Here is a 20,902-nt window from a genome sequence, read left to right as displayed (position 1 = left end):
AAGTTTCATAAAGTTGAAATTAAATATTAATTCTTATATTATTTCCTTTAGTTTATTCTAGCTCTAATATTTTCTTTTTAATCAAGTGTTAATTCTACATTTACTTTCAAGTAATTAATTTTCACGAACATTTTTTGATTCATTATTTTCGACGCTCCTCAATCAAATTCATAATTGTTATTTAAAATATCATTATATTATATGTTGATTATCTTTGCATAATCAATCAACTTATCCTAATTTTCTTTCTTTTCGTGATGATAAACTTTTTATCCGTACAATTTTACACAAATAAATTTCTTTATATATTAAATAAATGACTATTGCACGTCTATAAATAAATTCTAAGAAAAATGATACATAAATTTTCAAAAAATTAACAAAAGAGACTCAAAGGTCCTTTTATTTGGACCGGATGAATAACTAAACTCTTTTACTTCATGAAATTTCACCTGAATCTCTCAACATGTTCAAAAAAAGTTAAAATAGTGTAAATTAATACTCGATTAATTAATAATGTCTGGTGAAACTTTATAAAGTATAAGGGTCCAATTTTCAGTTTGGTTTGTATAAAAAAGATCTTTTAGCTTATACTACTAAAATTTAACTTTTTCATTCATTTTTACTTTTTGTAAATATGTGTATTATAATAATCCTGTCTAAAAAAATTCAAAAATTGTTCTAGTAAGATATTTGTATAAGTTGAGTGAATATTAGGCAACACTGATGGTACAACTTACTAACTCCCACCGTCCTGTCCTATTTTTATATTTTATTATATTTGTTTTATCGTTATCGTATTTCTCTTTCACATATTTTTCTAAAAATTATAGAGAAAAAGATTTTTTTTTTACTAAATTTATCTTTAATCTTTTAAAGTATAATCAGTATTTTATAGTTTTAAAAATAATAAAAAGATATTGGAACAAACAACATTAATATGAGAAGAAGAAATTATATACGAAATAAGCAATATGTTTATGGATAGTTTGATTTGTATAAATTATATTAATATCATATATAATACAAAGATTATTATAATCAGAAAAATATTAGACATGTTTTATATTACAAATTTCAGAAATTATTTTTAAAAGGACTCTTTTTGTCTAGTCATTTTGACCACATAAATTAATTAAATTGAGAGTGTATGTACAGTTTGAGCTATTTATTAAACGAAAAATAGTTTAAAATTTTTGTATACTAATTCGCGTGTGTAAATTTAATCGGTTTTCATTTACTAACACTATGTTTGGATCATTGTTATCCATTGTATTGTATTATATCGTTATTATACCTACAATGTTTGTTTTGATTGTTATGTAAAACGTATTGTACTTTAGTGTTAAATTTCATTGTTACGTAACAATGAAAACCCTTATTTTATGGAACAACCAATTTGGTGTGTTCCAATTGTTACTTAATTTCTTCTTTCAATATTTCTTTACATAATATTTCAAAATACTATTTTACCCTTTACCTTAATTATTTAAATCTAGTCAAACCTATTATCATAGAATAATTAAGGATATTTAAGTAAATTTGTAAATTACAATACAGTACAATACAATCTAACCAAACAATTAAAATGTTATTAAACAACAACAAATTATATAATCTTGCCAAACATTGTATCCACCATACAATATAATACAATAAAGGATAATATAATACAATACATTATGAAACAATGTGTAACAATGATTCAAATAAAGTGTAAAAGAAAAGGAATTGGACTTACTTAATGATCGTAGTGCAAAAGAGATTACTTTGTTAATTACTTTTTCATATTCTAATGAATAATTTGTTTTATTTTTTAAATTATAAAATTTGAATCTTTATTAAGTATAGGGAAAAGAACACTTGTACCCTAAAAAAGAAAAACTATTTACAAGAAGATATCCTCCTTACTTACATATTATTTTATTTGAGAAAAATGATAAATATCAAATCAAATCAAACTAAACAATTCTTCTTAAATATCTCCTTCTGTTTTTTTTTAAGAATTGATCAATTTAAACTTTTCTCGTAACATATTTAATAACCATGGCTTAAACTTTTGTATAAATATTTGGTTAATGAAAATAGTCCTTCAAAATAGAAAGAATGCACACGAGCTAGTTGCACAGAGAGAGAGTGTAGAATTATTAGTTTCTTTTCAGAAAAAGCAACTGCAATAAACCCCACCCCTCCATGTTACTTGTCTCCATCCACTTTTCTATATTTCCACTATTTTTCATAGTATTCTCATCTTCTTTTCTTCCCTCAAATCTCAAGTTTCTTCATCAATGGAACCTTCTACCATTAATTCATCTAAAACTGAGGATCATCACAATAAAATACTTTCTCATCATGATAATCCACCACCACCAACAATGCAACTTCAAAGATCCAAAGGTGGTCTTGTAACCATGCCATTTATTATAGGTACGTATTGACACACTTTTCGTTTTAATCTGTCGTTTACAACAACATAATCAGTGAAATCTCATTGAAACCGTGTTGATGCATAATATTTGAACTTCTTTCTTTTTTTTTCTTTCTTAAACTCCAAGTTTAAGTCGTACGTCTTCTAATAAAAAGAAAAGGAACTCTAGGTATTGATCCATCGTTAATTAATTTATTATTTAGCTATAAAATTTATTTGTCGTTGTTTAATTATGTTATTGGTTTTTTTTATGAAACAGCAAATGAGGCATTGGAGAGGGTGGCAACTTTTGGTGTTTTACCAAATATGACATTTTATTTGATGAAAGAGTATAGTATGGGAGTAACAAATGCACAAAATTTACTCTTTTATTGGTCATCAGCTACCAATTTTTTACCACTTATTGGAGCACTCATAGCAGATTCATATCTTGGACGCTTCCTTACTATTGGATTTGGTTCCATCTTCAGTTTATTGGTAACTAAATAATTTTATCGCGTCTATTTTATGTGAAGGTGTTACTGATTAGATAATTTTTGAAATATTTGTCATATTAGTTTTTGTATAGTACTTTTTAACTATGTGAATTTTATTCGAAGATTTTTTACTTCAAGTTATTATAAATAACTAATTGAGACGAAGAGAGTATTATATTGGAGTAATATACTAGTTATTTGAATTTTAAACACAAGAGAAATAGATTACTATTTTTATGCATATTTTACCTATACCTTCCTTATAATATTAATAAGCGGACGTTTTACCATGTTTCATTATAAAAAATTTTAAAAAATAGCTTTTTGTTTTGTTTTTTAAAGCTAAAAAATAAAATATGAAAATAGGAATTGTGTTATACGTGAATATAAATTAGAGTTTTTTTATTTACTTTTTTACGAGTAATTTGGAGTGAAAAGGTGAATATATATATTTATTATTTTTGAGAATTTTAAAATTCAATTTTAAGTTACATTTTGGAATTTTATAAGTAAATACTCTAAAAATAAAAGGAATGAGTTTAAGTGATATATATAGTCCGTAACAAATAATTTTTGTTCTTATCATGTCATTCTTACATATTGGTATAACATATTTTATTTCAAAGATTTGATATCTAATAAGAATCACTTGTTAAACCATATTTTATTTTTAAGATTTGAAATTTCATCTAATAAGAATAACTTGTTATAGCAATGATATACATAATTTATTTTAAAAATTAAAATAATAAAACCACTCGATCTTTTCGAGGCCCAAAAATTATTATATGATTTGTATTGTAATTATTGATGCGATGTACACTTGTTTCCAGCGTTGATACGATGTAGACTTGTTGTCAATGCTTAATTATAGTATGTACTTAAATAAAATGGCGTTACCACTAATGGAGTAGTTTATTTATGCTTATACTACACTTAATGGCGTTATTAAAGTTAAGTGTGTTAATAGCTGTATAAAAATGTTGAGGTAGGATTAAATTAGTATAGTTGGTGAAGTTTAAGTATTAAATAGTTCATGTTCATTGCATAGCCTCCTCTTTTTTCAAGGAAAAAATTCTACTCTATTTTTGCACAAATTCAATGAATATACTTCTCGGTTTGGATTTACTTGTCAAATTTTAATTTAATAAATCTATAAAAAGAAAAAATTAATATGGCGAGTTCACTGTTTTACCCTTATTAATTTATAGGGTCTCAAACATATTTACTCACTATATTTTTCATAGACATTAACTCAATGTTAATAAACTAAGGGTATAATAGAATTTTTTTTTAATTTCTTCTTAATTTATCAAAAATGACTAGTAAAAATAGAAATGAAACCAACTCATGGTGCAATGCTGAGACTGTTTCACCCTTAACCATCTCAGGATCAAGTCCTAGGTATGGAGAAAATCCTGTTTGGCGCGCTACCCCTGAATGAGCCTTATAGAGCGCGATCTGGATTCAATCGAAGCCCCAATGTGGACTTCAGACACCGGGTGGGGAGCTAAAAAAAAAACGTAGAATTCAATTAACTGGGCAATATTTGACAAATTAATCCGAACGGATCCCTAAGTATATCTTTACATATATTTGTATAGCTTAAATAGTGTTGTTTAATAGTTGATACTCATTTTCAACTGAATTCGTTACTTAAATTTCTCTGTCTTAATTTATGTGACACATTTTGGATTTTGAGATTTGAATATTCAGGTTTCGTGATTGCTACTAAACACCTTATTGAGTTATTGTCACATTTTCATTTTCAGGGGACAATTGTGTTGTGGTTAACTGCAATGATTCCGAAAGCAAGGCCTCCCCCTTGTGATCTTCTAGTGTCATCTCAGGCATGTAAATCCGCAACAACAGCTCAATACACAATCTTGATCTCCTCATTCATGCTTATGTCGATTGGCGCTGGTGGTATTAGGCCATGTTCGTTAGCATTTGGTGCAAATCAATTTGATAAGCGCGATAATAATAATAATAATAATAATATGAAACGCGTGTTGGAGACTTATTTTAACTGGTACTACGCTGCTGTTATGATATCTGTTCTTATTGCTATGACTGGCATTGTATATCTTCAAGACCATATGGGATGGAAAATCGGATTTGGTGTTCCTGTGATTATTATGTTCTTCTCTGCTTTCCTCTTTTTTCTTGCTACTCCGCTTTATATCAAGCAAAACGTGATCAACAATTTGTTGGGAAGATTTGTTCAGGTAATCGCCGTTGCTTATAAGAACAGGAAACTTTCATATCCTGAACAGAATTCTGGTTATCATTACAATAAAGGTTCAGAATTTATCGTGCCAACGAGCAAATTAAGGTATGAAAAACTCTGTCTTTGTGTTAAGCAAATGTGTTCAATTTTTATTGCCTTAGCTGAAAGTGTGTTTGTTTTTTTCCATTTGAAGGTTTTTGAACAAAGCTTGCATTATTAAATCCCCTGAAGATGTTAAGCAAGATGGTGTAGCAGTCGATTCGTGGAGTCTTTGTACAGTTGAGCAAGTAGAGGAGCTAAAAGCCCTTGTTAGAGTGATGCCATTGTGGTCAACAGGGATCATGATATCGATTAACTTGAGCCAAAGTTCGTTCCCTTTACTTCAAGCTAAATCTATGGATAGACATATAACTAAACGCGTTGAAATTCCAGCAGCCTCATTTGGGGTATTTACTGTCATCGCATTAACAGTTTGGCTTATTGTGTATGACCGCGTGATCCTTCCATTAGGATCAAGAATCAGAGGTAAATCTTTTCGTATTGGAACTAAAGAAAGAATGGGAATTGGGATATTCTTTTCTTGTATGGCTATGTTACTCTCTGGGATCATTGAACATATTCGTAGAAGAAAATCAATCAATCAAGGCCTATTGAACAACCCCGAGGGAATAGTGGCAATGTCAGCAATGTGGCTAGTGCCACAACATTGTTTAAATGGGATAGCAGAGGCATTCAACGCGATAGGCCAAATTGAATTCTATTACTCTGAGCTCCCGAAAAGTATGTCAAGTATTGCTACCGCGATGTTTGGACTTGGAACAGCTGTGGCAAATCTGTTGGCAAGTGTGATACTGAGCAATGTGGATAGTATTACCAAAAGAGAAGGGAAAGAAAGTTGGGTTTCAAGTAATATTAATAGGGGACATTATGAGAACTATTATTGGCTTCTTGCTATTATGACTTGTTTAAATTTGGTTTATTTTATCGTTTGTAGTTGGGCTTATGGACCTTGTGTTGAGAGTTGGAGTAAGAAAATGGATGAGAAAGATGGTGAGATGGAACTAGAGAATGTATCTTGAAATTATCTTGTGCTAGTGGTTTAGTGTATACATAGTATAAGTAAATTATGTTGTAATTGCTTTTAGGTTGTTCATTTTTCAATCAAGATTTTTGATTTGGTATTATTTTATCTTGCTCTATGTATATGACTCGCTTTCATATTTAGTCGGTCTAAAGAAATATATAACTTGCTGGTAACATGGCATGATGACTAATTAAACGCTGACATGTGACACTTGAATGTAAAAATAATAATTTTAAAATAAATTATTAAAAAATAACTAATTTTTTAGCAAAAAAATAAATAAAATCACCTATTTTCTACTATCCCACCCCATCTTATATCAGCCCACCCCTATCCCATTTGTCTTATGTTCCTTTTGCCTCTCCAGCTCTACAACCATTTTTTTTTATTCTTCTTCCAATTTTTTTTTTAAAAAAAATCATTAGATTTTAGTTTTTTTTGTGTGTGTGAATTGATTTTGAAAGTTAGATATAACATTCTTCTAACTTTTTTTGAAAAAAAATGTGTCTTGTTCGATTCTTTTCAAAATTAGTGTGATAATTTTAAAAAATTTGTTCTTATAAACGTTTTTAAAATTAGTGTAATGTTTTTTTTTCTTCATATTTTGTAAGGTTTTTATCATGAATTTTAATTGGGAAGGTGGAATAAGTGGTGGGATTAAAATGTGAAGAAGAAGAAGAAGAAGGAGGAGGAAAAAAATTCAAAAAAAAAAAAATCTCACGCGCTCAAAATGGGTGCAGCACACACAATATGTCAAGTCATCAAAAAGTGTCAAAATGATACCGCAGGATTCAACATGAAGTGTCTAAAATAAATAAAGCATAGTTGAGGTGTCTAAGTGAAAGTTGATGTCAATTTTAGGAGGCAACATAAGGTGTAAAAATGACACAACAGGACTCAATATGAGGTGTCTAAAATAAACAAAGCCTATTTGAGGTGTCTAAGTGAAAATTAATGTCAATTTAGGAGGCTATCACTGGGTTCAGCCTAAAGAAAATGGCATTTGATAATAATCCAAAGGGAAAAAGTTCAATATGCCATTAAACTTTCAGAATAGGCTCATTTATGTCATCAGTTAAAAGTTTGCCTCATTTATGCCATTAGCGTTAAAGAAAAGACTCAATAATACCATTATTTTTTAACATTGATTTTGCAAAACCATTTTTGACACGTGGCCATAATTCAATTTTTATTTAGAATTTTAATTTTTTATATTAAAAAAATGTGGACGTGGCCAATTATAATTCGGCCATGTCAGCAATTTATTTAATAAAAAAATTGAATTTTTTAGAATTATAATTTTTTTAACTAAAAAAATTGATGACATGGCCGAATTATAATTGATGTGTCAAAAATAATTTTGCAAAATTACCATTGAAAAATAATAACATGAATAAACAAACATTTTCCTTAGCGATAATGGCATAAATAAGACTGATGACATAAAAGACAGATGACAATAAATGAGCTAACTTTAAAATACGATTATGCACACAAATATCTTTATAGGGTTTGGCTGGCAATGTGGGGAAAAAACAATAAATATATCATCATGTGCTTTCATTGAGAGTCGAACTCAAGACCTCCCGCTTACTAAACGGGTGCTCTAACCAACTGAGCTATGAAAGCTTGCTTGACATATTTGTATCATCACCCTACTTTATTGTGATTTCTACACTAACCTCATTAATCACTAGAATGTTTTTAAGTCTGCTAATTTCATTTCATTTTAAAGAAAAGATAGGCCGATTTGCTAAGCATTTCATATTCACGCAACATTTGAGGAAGGGTTACACCCCTAAGGAGTGTGAGTAACGTAGGCAGTCTACTTAATACAAGTATCAATGATTGATTTCACAGCTCAAATTTGTAATCCATAAATTACATGGAGATAACTTTACCATATCATCGAGACTCTTTCTTCGAGATGTAGTTACTTCTATAGCTTTAGAACTTTTATATGGAGATCAAAAGTGTGGAGAGATGGGAGATTTAAGAGGTTAAAAATATTTAAAAGTAAAGGTGGAAATTTTACTTCTTGTTGTAACTTATTAAACAGGAGGATAAATAGTGTCTATCTTAAAATCATTATTGTAGATATTTGTTGACGTGAAAAAGATACTATTATATAAATTTTGTGGGGAAAATAAATTTGTAGTCTTACAAACGAAAACACACTAAGATTTGTTAATTTGAGAAGAAATGATCAATGATATGGTGTTCACTAAGAAATTTATTTAGTTTTTTTCAATGTATCAAAAAAGACAACAATCACGATAATAGTATATTAAGTGTAATTACATAAGTGTGTTTTAGGAAGGGTGGTGTGTACACACATCCTTACTTCTTCACTGAAAAAATAGAAATATTACTTTCGATAAATTCTTGACTCAAATAAAACATATAAAAAAACAAGTATGTCAGAAAATTACAATAGCAAAAAAGTCATGCTGAAAACAATGTAGAACAAAACACTAGCAAGGACAAAGTAATATGATAAATGACGCAAATGAACCATTGGGTAATATCAAAATTGAAGAACAAGATAGTATGAGAATGATAGTAACAATACTGAAAATTGCATCATACAATGCTCGACCAACTAACTTTTTATTCTAATCCTCAACCTTCATATCTTCCATCTAGGGTCATTTCCTCGATAAGTTGTAGGTGAGTCATGCCTTGTTTAATCATCTCTCTCCAAGACTTTTTCAGTCTACCTCTACCTTTCCTCACACCCGCTATAGCCAACCTTTCACTCCTCTTTGTTAGGCATGATCTGTCCTTCTTTTCACATGTTGAAGTTTGAACCATCTTAATTTCGCCTCCCTCAATTATTCACCATAGAGGTCACTCCATCCTCTCCCCAGTAACTTCATTCCTAATCTTATCATTGTTATATGCCTATAACATCCGTCTTTATGAACCAAAAAAGAGAGGATACAACATGTATCCCCTATTTATCAATTATCGTGTGAAATACTTCCCTACTTAGTTGGATGTAAAATCGCAAAATGTAGTAGTGATGGTAACTAGGTTTCCAATAGTGGGATAATCCATTGGTAAATAACAAGTGACAAGAGATCAACATGGGTTGTGGAGCACTGCTGGAAGTGTTTCTTTTACCTTTAATCAAAGGTCTCGAATTCCAGCCCTAGATATGGAGAAAATTCTGTTGGGAGAGTCATCCCCAAATGGGTTTTGCAGAGCGCGATTCGAATTTAGTCAGAGCTCCATTGTGGGCTCCGAACACCAGGTGGGAAATCAAAGAAAAAAGTGACAAGAGGGCACAAATATAAAAGGCATAATACATAAATGTACTCTATGACTTGGTCTCATTTCACATTTATGTCCTCCAACTTTGGATGTGTACGAGTAGACACTATAACTTGTGGAAAATTGAACAAGTACACATTAGTCCTGTGTGGCAAAATTCACATAGGACACCACGTAGGATGAAAATTGTCATATAAGATGCTACATAAGACACGTGTATCGATTTGTTCAACTTCATACAAGTTTAAATGTCTACATGAGCACACCCAAAGTTGGAAGACATATATGTAAGTTGAAGCCAAGTTAGAAGACATATTTATGTATTATAATTTATGCCAATAGAAAAAGCTGCAATGCAAATACCTTGCACTCTTCAAGAAGTAGATTTCATAACTTTTTACAATTATAGAAATGGGATAGCAGAAGAAAATCAATATTCATGTCCAACAAGACAACATCCTTCCAAATCACAATAGAATTAGTAGGGCTCAGTTGTCCTAATTCATATATCAACTCTTAACATGTTCTCTAAATTCAATTCTCATTAGAATTCCTAGATTTAATATACTAATTGCACTTTCACTTCAATCACTGTCTGGACTTATATTCTTTTAAGACCTTTTTTGTGTAAAAGAACATAGAGTGACACCTTAAAGCATTATTTTACTTTCTGATGCTCCATCTTCTGACTCATTTGGGATCTTCAGTCAGCTTCCTTTTTAGCTCTTTCTTGTTTACCTAGTACACAGAAAAAGGACATCAAATCTGCTGTTTATAACCAGTATTATTTCAATTCAAATATTAAAAAAGAACACAAGTGAAAGAAAATAGGGAAGCAAATATCTATTCACTACTACAAAGAGCTAAAAGAACATGGAGTCAAAAAGTAGGTATATCTCACCTTTCCCATCGCATTTCGAGGCAGAGATTCCCACAGAAACAGACGAGTTGGTATCTGGATTACAGTCATAAAGTGGCAAGAATTAGCTTAAGCACCTTAGTACTTCAATACCAAAACATATCGCAAGAAAAGCAAATCATAGCAATAATATCAACCAAACAAGCATGAAGTCGGTTTTCCTACTCCCAAGTAATTCAACGTTTATATGTTTCTTCATCATTCAAACAGTCATGTACTGTACTAGAACAAGGAATTTGTTTTCCAAGCTCAATATATGGAGGACAAACATGACTTTATAAGCTCAACAGTAAGAATTAGCTCTACAAGTATGGGTGATACCTTGTATGGGGCAAGCTTCTCCTTTGCCCAATCAGAAAGTTCGTGCAAGGTTAGTGCAGGCTTTAGCTCCTCATCTCGTCTTCTTTTAACCTCAGTCTCAGGCACAACTATTGCACATACCACTTCGCCATAGTCTTTGTCAGGCAAGCCTAAAACACAGCACTCTAATATAGCTTGATGCTGTGAACAGGAAATTTGATTAAAACGGGATTAATGTAAACTGTTGAAATCATATATTTGAGAGCTATATCAGAGTGGGACATTCAAAATTTGATAGAAACCAAGGGTGTTTATATAGATAGATAGACAAGCAGCAACCTCCAACAGAACTGCTTCAATTTCCAACGCTGATAATTTGTATCCTCCAAACTTCATAATATCAGCATTTGTACCTGAAAAGAAAAAATATCAATTCTAAAAGAAATCAATTTTTTCTCTAACCGATATAGCTTGATGGAAAAAGAACGTTCATCACCGCATTGTTTTATGAATGGAAAACAACAGGCCAAAGAACCAAGGTCGAATAAACTTAATAAGTAACACTTCTATAAATTAGAATTTTGTCTTCAAAATATATTTATTGATAAAACTAACATCAACTATAATCTAGTTAGATGACCATCTTTCACAGACCTATATCTACCGTTTGGATTCTTGAACACACAAGACAAAGTTACACACACACTATCATTTGAGGGTTTGAACTACAAATTGAGAAATTTTAGGCGCATGACACTCATACTTGCACTTGCCCAACCATTGGTAGATATTACTATATCAGAAAAACTGAAGTAGCCAGATAGTCATTTTCAGTGATTCGACCTCATCATTTGAGAAAGCAGTCACGTAGACAACATTGTCATTTTAATGTACGAACAAATTCAAAAAGGGAAAGGAGACAAGATTATTCTGAATTGCTTTCAGAGAAGTTGCCATTCAAATCTCATGCAGGTCATACAAGTTTACTAGGGACATAACATGCATAAAATTGGTATAGCACAAGTAGCAACTAACAATTCAAAGAAAACCATATGAAATTGGTATAGCACAACTAGAAAATTTTTTGGAAGACAGTATGCTTACGTCCCAGAATGATGTAATACCCCTCTTCGTCAACAGTAACAGTATCTCCAGTCTTGAAATATCCATCATCAGTAAATGACTGCTTGGTTACCTAGAAAATCCTCGCAGGTACAAGAGATGCTCAATACCGAGAAATGGCATAAGAAGTCATCTATTTCAATTTGGAGAGCCACTTAGCCTCAGTTGCAAATAGTAATAGATTCAAACTAAGTGCTTGACATGGTTCAAGAGCGCAAAGGGAGGGGGGAAGGGGGGAGGGGTGGTGGTGAGAGAAATACAAGATAACTTTATCTCATGAAAGCAAATAAACAAATGGCTATTAACATAAATGCATGAAAAAAATTCAAAGCAGGAGATGTTTAAGTAGTAGAATTACCAACTATGTAGTGATTACCTCAGGTAATTTCCAGTATTCTTTGAACAGTGATGGGCTCTTAATGCAGAGCTCCCCAACTCCAGTTTGGTCATTGCTACTCCCATCGTCCAAAAGAATCTTGGCCTATCAGAAACAAAATAAAGAAGTGATAGACTATTCAGGAAAAATAGATAGACCTTATCATAAAGACGGGATATATCTAACAAAAATTTTGGGCTGCATTTATGGACTTTGTTGCAGCAGCATATTAGATGTTGAGAACATAACATAAGGAACTCACTAACCTGCACACCTGGAAATGGCTTGCCAACAGTACCTCCTTTGCGCTTGCCATTTATGGGATTAGAGATTGCCATCACAAACTAGACGAAATTAACCATTTACATAAGTATAGATATTAAATGAACAGTCAAAATCCTACATACTAAAAGTGGCTATGAGCACATTTACCTCAGTCATGCCATAACGTTCCAATAACCGGTGTCCAGTAATGGTTTCCCACTGCTGCATGACGGGCAGAGGAAGTGCAGAGGAGCCACTCATCTGGAAGCAGAAATCATTGTTTTTTCTCATTTGGGATGATTAAGGAACACATTAGGTTTTGACAACAGTACACTCTATACTCAATCAAAACAAAACAAAATGAGGAAGCAGGCTCTTTACAGTTAAGATCCTAATTACGTTGTGTTGTCTATCAAAAAACACCAGCAAAATAGAAACCAAGTCTATTACCATAAGGCGCAAGTGCCTTGCTGCTGAAGCAGAAGCTGTTTTTAGTTCTGGATCCATTGCTTCATAACCTTGTATCAATCGTGCATACATAGTTGGAACCTATTGGATTAGAAAAAAAAGGAATCAGAAAAGAGTGGAGGGTAGGAGTCGGTGGATCTGCTACCAAACCTATTAGTTGACACATGGCGTTGGAAAATCCAAGCTAGGTACACACAATAGCTAAAGTTATCCCTATCCATACCCCAAATACAATCATAGTAATGACATCTTAGATATCTGACATTAAGTAGAAGCTTCTGCTGTAAGTATCTCCTATCCAGGGATACAGAAATCACAGATCATGACATGGTATTATTAGTCTCAGCCATAGAGAAAGCATTATGCAAAAGAATCGAGAAACCATGTATTCTTATTCTTAGCTTTGATGCAAACAGGATGCAATGGAATTTCATGATAAATTAAGAAAGTGATGACATTATTAGAGGCTTCCACTGTGAGTCCATTTCAGGGATGCAGAAACACGAAACATGTATTCTTACTTTAAGCTTCATGCACATATTATGTAACTGAAGCGAGGAATCATTTTTCCATGGTAAGTTTAAGAATGCATAGCTCAACATAATAAATTCACAGATCAACTAACATCACATAACATTGCAACAATGTTTCACTAATCTATTTAAAACTGACTTACTCCAGTAAACACCGTAATGGCATTATCTCTTATAGTCCCATCTGTAGGATATGATTCACGCCATCTCTGCCAAATTCCCCTCACACTGAATTTTGGCACGAAGTCGACCTTCAAAAAGAGAAAAGCGGATATAGTAACATGAATTTCCAATCCGACAGCATGTATGCTGTAGTGAAAAAAGTTTGACGATGTGAAATTATACCGTGGAACCTGCATAAAGAGGGGCAAGCAAAGCATTGAAAAGTCCATGCACATGTATAGTACAGGTTAAGGATCAGCCAGTTTTGTAGTCCAAATGAGATTGTTTATCCCACACAAAAACACATTGCAAAAGCAGGAAAAATGTAAACAACATGATTGGGAACAAAAATAAAGGACTGTGGATATGATGGAGTGGTAGACAATGCAGAAATTGATCCTTGGGCGTGTATTCCCATGCATTAGCTAACATTTGGACCTGAAACAGCAAACATGGAAGGAGGGTTAGCACAGACATCAACAAAACTTCCAGTAAACTGAAAAGAGTATTTCATATCGAAACTTCAATAAAGACAATCCTCACCCCTCTCAATATTACTGACAACTGAAACAAGACCTAAGTAAGGTCACTTTAGTAAATGATATCGACTCTTCTTCATTACAACAGAAGTTCGTCCAAGGTGCTGACTTGGGTTACTTATCATCTCTCAGCAATACAAATACTATCGCATGTTATCCTACCTTCAGAATTATGGAATACATATGCATTCACAGCCTAATTGAGGAAGAAAAAAGGGGAAGCAAACTTGCTCAATTGGACACGCCAAGGTCTGTGATATGAATGATATCTTCTGAGCCTTAATTTATAGTGTAACATCACGAAGTAGAAGTGGAATGTTGCTAGTAAATCAATGAAATTGAAAAGAAGACATAAAGGCTAAGAATCAATCATATCAAGATCCAACAAAGCAGGGGAATGCTGATATCAAGTCTAGAACAGACATCAACCTGTGCTAAGACTCCATTGTGTGTGTGCACAACTCCTTTTGGTTTCCCTGTTGTGCCGCTGGTGTACAAGATAAAAGCAGGGTTCTCGCCTTAAAGATAACATGTACAGAACAAAGGAAAATGCTATTGATGAGCTCCAAACATCTCAAATGGGAAAATATATAACCATATGGAGAAACAGACAAATTACCCATTATCTCACCATAGGAATTGATCTCTAGCAGATCTTGTTGACCGTCAGAAACCATGTCTTTTGATTGGTCATGTTTTGTTGATGAATGCACATCGGGAATTGAAGGAATGAGAGACAACTGAGCACCAGTTTTTGCTGCAATTGCATTCATAAGTTCTTGGTGGTCTTCAGTACTCAAAATTATGGAGATGTCCTAGAAATCAATGTTTCACAATGAATTAAATAAGCATAAAAGAGGAAAAAAACAGTAAAGAGGACATTGCAGTGTTTCTACATCATGCAGACAGGGAATATTCAGCCTAATTGAACATGAGCTAATCATCTACAGACAGATAGAGAGGCATGACAAATAATGCAATCTATCTCATCAATATTGAGTATTTAAAAAGGCAAAAGACATTCATTTTTTTGTGTCTTCATTATCTATCAATATAACACTTTACTGACATGAAACAGTGAGGGAGAAGAACAAAGATTCAGAGACAGACCGAGTCATTCATCACATGTAGCAGTTCACTCTCAGGATAGCTCAGAGCAAGAGGAACTGCACAACCTCCACTAAGCCAGGTCCCTAGTATTCCAGCAACGAACTCAGCAGAAGGTTTGGCCACAATCCCTACTCTTGCTCCTTTGTGATGTTCATTTTCTTTGATGCCTTTGTCCTGAAAAAGTAGAAGCAATTGAGCAGAAAGCAATAACGGAAGTAAATTCTGTAGACTGACCTTGGAATTGGAAGAGCAATATATCCAGATGAAAAAGATAATGTGGGGTGAAGGACTCACATTGAATAAATTTCGTAAACAATATAATTGTCGACCAAACATTACAACTGGGAAAAGTTACACTATTCAATAGAAACACAAATTCATGCAGCTTTAGTTATTCATAGATAATTCGTCATTTCCAACTCACGGTTTTAAGATCTAGCTTGCTTAACAAATTTGAAATTCTCCTAGCAGATGATATCAACTGCAGGTAACTGTAGCTCTTTTCATCAGCTCTTATCGCAATATTCTTCTGCGATTCAGGTCCCTTGCTGGCAACTTCCTTGACCAGCTCCATATAGCTTAAACTACTTGTAGCTGAAAATAGCCAATGAAATTCATAAGACTTATAATTTATTTCTACTGATCCTAAACCTAATAAAATCAAGGAAAACAAAGTCGGAAATCCCCAAAGATCAAAAATGCCCCTTTTTTAATTTTAAGATCATTTTATCTTCTCATATTTCTAATTCATCTATCACTAGCTGTCAAAAATCCATAATCGAGTGAAGCTGACTCAAACAAACATTTCTTCAAACAATTGATATGCTTCCATGTCTTTAACATTTTCCCAAACAAACACCACCCCAAATCTCAAAATCAAGTGAACCCCATTTCTATATTGGATGAACACATACAAATTTACAATAACTTATATCGAAATAATCGAAATTCCTCAACTTACCGGAGGATAAGAGGCGAAGTTGAGAGGAGATAAAGCTATGATATCTTTGACACGAAAAATGATACTGAATATATAAAGAGTGAAGAGGTGTGGCCTTAGAACTGAGAAAGTAGTTGAAAATTTTCAATGTGCTCATACTATTAGGTGAGGAGTATTTCTTTATAAAGAAAAAACAAGAAATGTCAATTTATGGCGACCCAACAGCTTTGGTTGCCACAACTGTATGTTACGTGACATAGTAAATGTGGCTTCGTTGAAATTTTTGGTTTCTTCATTAATAACCAAATAGTTCAAATACGTCTATGGTTGGGGGGTTGGTCTCGCCGGCGGGATCGGCGGCGTCGGTTTCCGATTGGGTTAGCCTCAGGTTGACGGCGTTTTAATTCTGAAGAAGATTATGTAATTAGGATATGCAAAATAATTATTTTGACATAATACATATATTCGACTCTAAATTTGGTTTCAAATTTTAACTTTGAACTCCAACTTTCATAATGCATATAGGATATGTGTGTCTGTTTGTTCAACTTTATACAAGTTTAACAAGTTTAAGTGTTTACTTGTGCACAACCAAAATTGAAGAACATAAATATAATTTAAAGTCAAATTAAAAATATATTTATGTATTATGCCTAACTATGTACCATCTGTTTACTTACTATATTTATTTACTAGTAAAATTAGCAAGGAAGAATTTTTATAAAATAATTCTAAAGTCAAGACTCCTCCCTCTTTTGATATTGAATCTTGATTAATAAAAATCATCAATTATTAAAATTAAAATATTATATTACTTTATATAAAAGTGTATGTTGTAATAAACATAGGTAATGTAATGAAAAATGATAATTACAACATCTAATTATTTATCCTTCAATCAATCATCTTTAATTTGATTTTATAATGACGTGACATATTAAATTTTCTAATAAATGAATAATCATTGATGAAGAGATAAATAATTTTAAAAACTGATAAAGTAAATGAATATTCTAATTTTGACCTGTAGAAAATCCGGCCCAACTTTTTATTTTACAGATATCATGTTAAAGCTCCCATTTGAATGTATCATAAGAAGTTATTAAAATTGAAAATTAAAGGGAAAACGTATCATATTTGACAACAAATTCAACTATAATACATAAATGTGTTATTCAACTTGACCTCATTTTACATTTATATCCTCCAACTTTGAATGTGCATAAATAGACATTTAAATTTGTATAAAGTTAAACAAGTAGACACATGAGTCATATGTGACATAATATACATAGGACACCACGTGAGACACAAATTGTAATGTAGGATGTCACGTGAGACGTGTGTATTTGTTTAATTTTATACAAGTTTAAATGTTTACTTATGCACACTCAAAGTAGGAAGTCATTAATGTAAAAATAAAATCAAGTTAAATGACATATTTATGTATTATGCATATTATATATACTTGAAAGGAAAAAATAGTACGCAAAACTATTCAATTTGTCTGCGTGATTTTTAAAAATCAGCATAACCAGAGTAATAGAATTCCATTTAAAAATGCATTTCTATTCCAATGACAGTTTCGAGAAACACATCTATTTCTTCAAGAAAAGTAATTACAACTCGCAATGAAATTTGAGAATCTATTCATACTTCATATTAAATATGAACAATTATTTTATCGTGTAGTTATCAATATGTTTGGGATTTAAAAAAGGCTAAAGTCTAGTCATATCCTCTATAGGTCATCACGCACAACATCTTTGAGGTCATGTCAAAAGTTTATTACTCTCTCCGTTCCATTTTATGAGGCACCATTTTCTTTTTGGTCAGTCTAAAAAAGAATGTCACATTTTCTTATATGATAAATATTTAAAGATACAATTTTTTTTATCCTTATTGGTCCCACTTAATTTTAAAGATAGTACCAAATACATTTATGAGCAGAGAGAAAAATGAGTTACTTTTTTAAGACAATTTGATAAACATTTCGAAGTCTTCATTATTTTTTAAATTTCGTGCCCGGTCAAATGTTGCTACATAAAATGGGACGGAGAGAGTAATTTCTATCTTCTTTTTCTGGATCACTTCGTACTTAAAGGTACGGTAAGGTTTTTAAGGTCTTTATGTCCTTAAATTACATATCAATTTTGAATTTTATCTTCAAGAGACGATAGTATAGATCTTTAAGGAGTTTTTTTTTTTTTGATACCTTCAACAATTTTAGTTTAAAAAACTTTTGTGAATACTCAATTAGCGTGTGTTATTTAATTTATACTGACAAATACTTATAACAATAATTTTATATAAATATAAATAACAATTAATAAGATAAGTATAAATTATTTATTATAAAAAAAATATACCACGATATGTAATAATACAATGAGATTCAAAGAAAAAATCAAGGTAATTGAATGTATAGTGTCCCCTTAATTAGAAAAGTATTCTCCTCTACTACATGAGGTTTAAAGGAATACATCCTCTCATGATTGAACAATTTTATTCACCAATGTATTGATACAAAAATAATGATGTCAGTAAGCCATTCAATAGGGTTAAAGTACACGAATATTTAATTGTCCAGAAAAAGAAGTTCAAAATTTTCGTTGTTTTAAAATGAGAAAAAATCTCTCTATTTATAGACGACATAGAATAGCGTGAACAAAATCTTATTGCGCCTTAATTATGAGAAATGTCACAACACTTTGAAAAAGTTACAATCCTTTGAAAAGGTCACAAATTTTCATAAAAGCCACAATTCTTCATAAAAGTCGCAACTCTTTATAAAAGTCACAACTTTTCATAAAAATCGCAACTCTTCATAAAAGTCTCAACTTTTTATGAAAATCGCAATTTTTTTATAAATAGCTAGTTTTAAAAATAAATAAATGAAGAGAAAATCCTCATTTATGGTGACGCCATATAGGTGGACCTAAATTTTTTTTTTAATATATATAATTTTTCTAGGTAATAGACGGTAGCCAAAGGTTAAAATAAGGGAATTTCTCAATTAGACGATTTCATGAATTATTTCCCTTACTAGTGAATTCAGCCGCGCTTCGCGCGGTCATAATAACTCGTTAAATTCACTAACTATCTTTTTAGAATAGTTGAGTACTTAAAATATTTTATATATTTTCTATAGTGAGATCCTAACGATTAAATCAATTTCATGTTTTAATGAAATATATTATTAGTATTTAAGTTTTATATCTTTTATAATCTTAAGTAAGAGTCTTTATCTTCTAATAATATTTTTTATATCGCTAAACTTATGCTCCTTATTTTTGTAAGTAAAAGAAAATTTGATTCGAGAAGTTATATACATGTTTATCTATACATAATTTTTCCTTTCATTTATATGGAAGCATTGATGAAAAACATTTCAATATAAATGCAACAACCTATTTAAATTAGTTATTTAAACTTGAAAATAAAAAAATTTAAAACGTAAAAACATAAGAAAGAAATAGTTTTGAACTGTGAAAACCCAATTGATCATTTGACCTTCATTTTTATGATTCTACCATTTTAAATTTTCACGACTTAAAATTAAAAAAAAATAGAAAAACAATGAATAATAACTTTTATTAAAAAAATAATCAATCTATATCGTATGGTAAAAATAATTTAAAAAACTAAACAATTTATATTTTTTCATTCCTCTACAAATTTGTATATCTCGTGTCCATCCAATCATAAGTAACTAAAAGGATGTATTTAATCATTATTTTTATTTATTTATTTTGAATTTCAACTATGGAAAACTCAATTTGACTATGAAAGTTTAAAATTTAACTCATAATTTTAAATTTTTGAGAAATAATAAAAAAGATTTTCAATCCAAATCATTGACAAAAAGTCAAAGTAATTTGCATTACACAATCCCAATTTTCATAAATTATTTTTCATTTTTTAAAATAACAACTATATTTTGTAAATTGTACAATAAAAGTGGACAATTGCCTATAAAGTTTTCTGATTTATGGTCATAATTCTTGTGTCTTAATAAATTTATATAAAAAAAATGTAGTGAAGCAAACTCTCTTTGGTGTCTTGTTCTCGTTTTACTTTCCTTTTCTCTAGCAACTACAACGATAAAGAATTAACAATTCATAATATAAATAACGATCAATCTCTTTTTCTGTATGAATTTTTGAGCAACATTTTTTTTGTTTATTGGCTTCTAAAACAATGTCTTGAACTTGAATTTAAATCTGTTCCTACAAAAAATATAATATTATACTTACAGTTCACATTTTATAGATGATTATGTCTTTTAAGATGCTATTTTTACAAAAATGTATATAAAAAAAATATTTTCACTTCTTTGGTATGTGTGAATTTTAAGCAACCTCGTTTTGTTATTGATTTTCAAATGTGTCTCTTAGGTTGAGAATCTAAATAACACTTCTTCCAACAAAATATAAAATCATAGTTTATAGTTCACATTTTAACATATTACTTTTGAAAAATGTATATAGAAAAGAAAATCGATATTCTCACTTCTTTTGATATGTGTGAATTTTTTAACAACCTTTTTAGGTTGAGACTACATATAAGACTTTCTCCTGCAAATTAAAAAATCATAATTCAGGGCTCACATTTCATAAAAACTCATATTTTTTAATAGATTCCTTTTTGAAAATTGAATAAATAAAAGAAGATA

At 30.9% G+C, this 20,902-nt stretch overlaps 2 protein-coding genes and 1 non-coding gene across 4 annotated transcripts; 1 reads left to right on the top strand and 2 right to left on the bottom strand.

Annotated features, from left to right (window-relative positions):
- Positions 1-2,148: 2,148 nt before the first annotated feature.
- Positions 2,149-6,318, top strand: LOC107005491 (protein NRT1/ PTR FAMILY 1.2-like). Of its 2 annotated transcripts, XM_015204092.2 has the most exons (5): positions 2,149-2,427; positions 2,688-2,905; positions 4,296-4,406; positions 4,677-5,239; positions 5,328-6,318. In XM_015204092.2, the coding sequence occupies exons 1-5, from the start codon at positions 2,289-2,291 to the stop codon at positions 6,211-6,213; spliced, it is 1,917 nt and encodes a 638-aa protein (XP_015059578.1). In that variant the 5' UTR covers positions 2,149-2,288; the 3' UTR covers positions 6,214-6,318. The 2 variants fall into 2 exon arrangements, with proteins under 2 accessions (XP_015059578.1, XP_015059579.1); XM_015204093.2 differs by lacking the exon at positions 4,296-4,406 and having other exon boundaries at positions 2,151-2,427.
- Positions 6,319-7,773: 1,455 nt separating this feature from the next.
- Positions 7,774-7,847, bottom strand: TRNAT-AGU. Its single transcript has one exon. It is a non-coding gene; the product is annotated as a tRNA-Thr (tRNA).
- Positions 7,848-9,843: 1,996 nt separating this feature from the next.
- Positions 9,844-16,625, bottom strand: LOC107007252 (malonate--CoA ligase). The gene is made up of 17 exons (XM_015205785.2): positions 16,249-16,625; positions 15,712-15,881; positions 15,288-15,461; positions 14,809-14,992; positions 14,607-14,695; positions 14,007-14,076; positions 13,822-13,874; positions 13,620-13,727; positions 12,926-13,024; positions 12,644-12,736; positions 12,478-12,555; positions 12,212-12,316; positions 11,818-11,908; positions 11,053-11,126; positions 10,735-10,914; positions 10,396-10,449; positions 9,844-10,232 (listed from the first exon to the last, which is right to left on the bottom strand). The coding sequence occupies exons 1-17, from the start codon at positions 16,382-16,384 to the stop codon at positions 10,185-10,187; spliced, it is 1,806 nt and encodes a 601-aa protein (XP_015061271.1). The 5' UTR covers positions 16,385-16,625; the 3' UTR covers positions 9,844-10,184.
- Between the last annotated feature and the right edge of the window lie 4,277 nt (positions 16,626-20,902).

This window comes from Solanum pennellii, chromosome 12 (genome assembly GCF_001406875.1).
Source record: "Solanum pennellii chromosome 12, SPENNV200".
Taxonomy (NCBI): domain Eukaryota; kingdom Viridiplantae; phylum Streptophyta; class Magnoliopsida; order Solanales; family Solanaceae; genus Solanum; species Solanum pennellii.
Note: the sequence above shows the minus strand (reverse complement) of the source record. Positions and strands in the feature narration are given on the sequence as shown.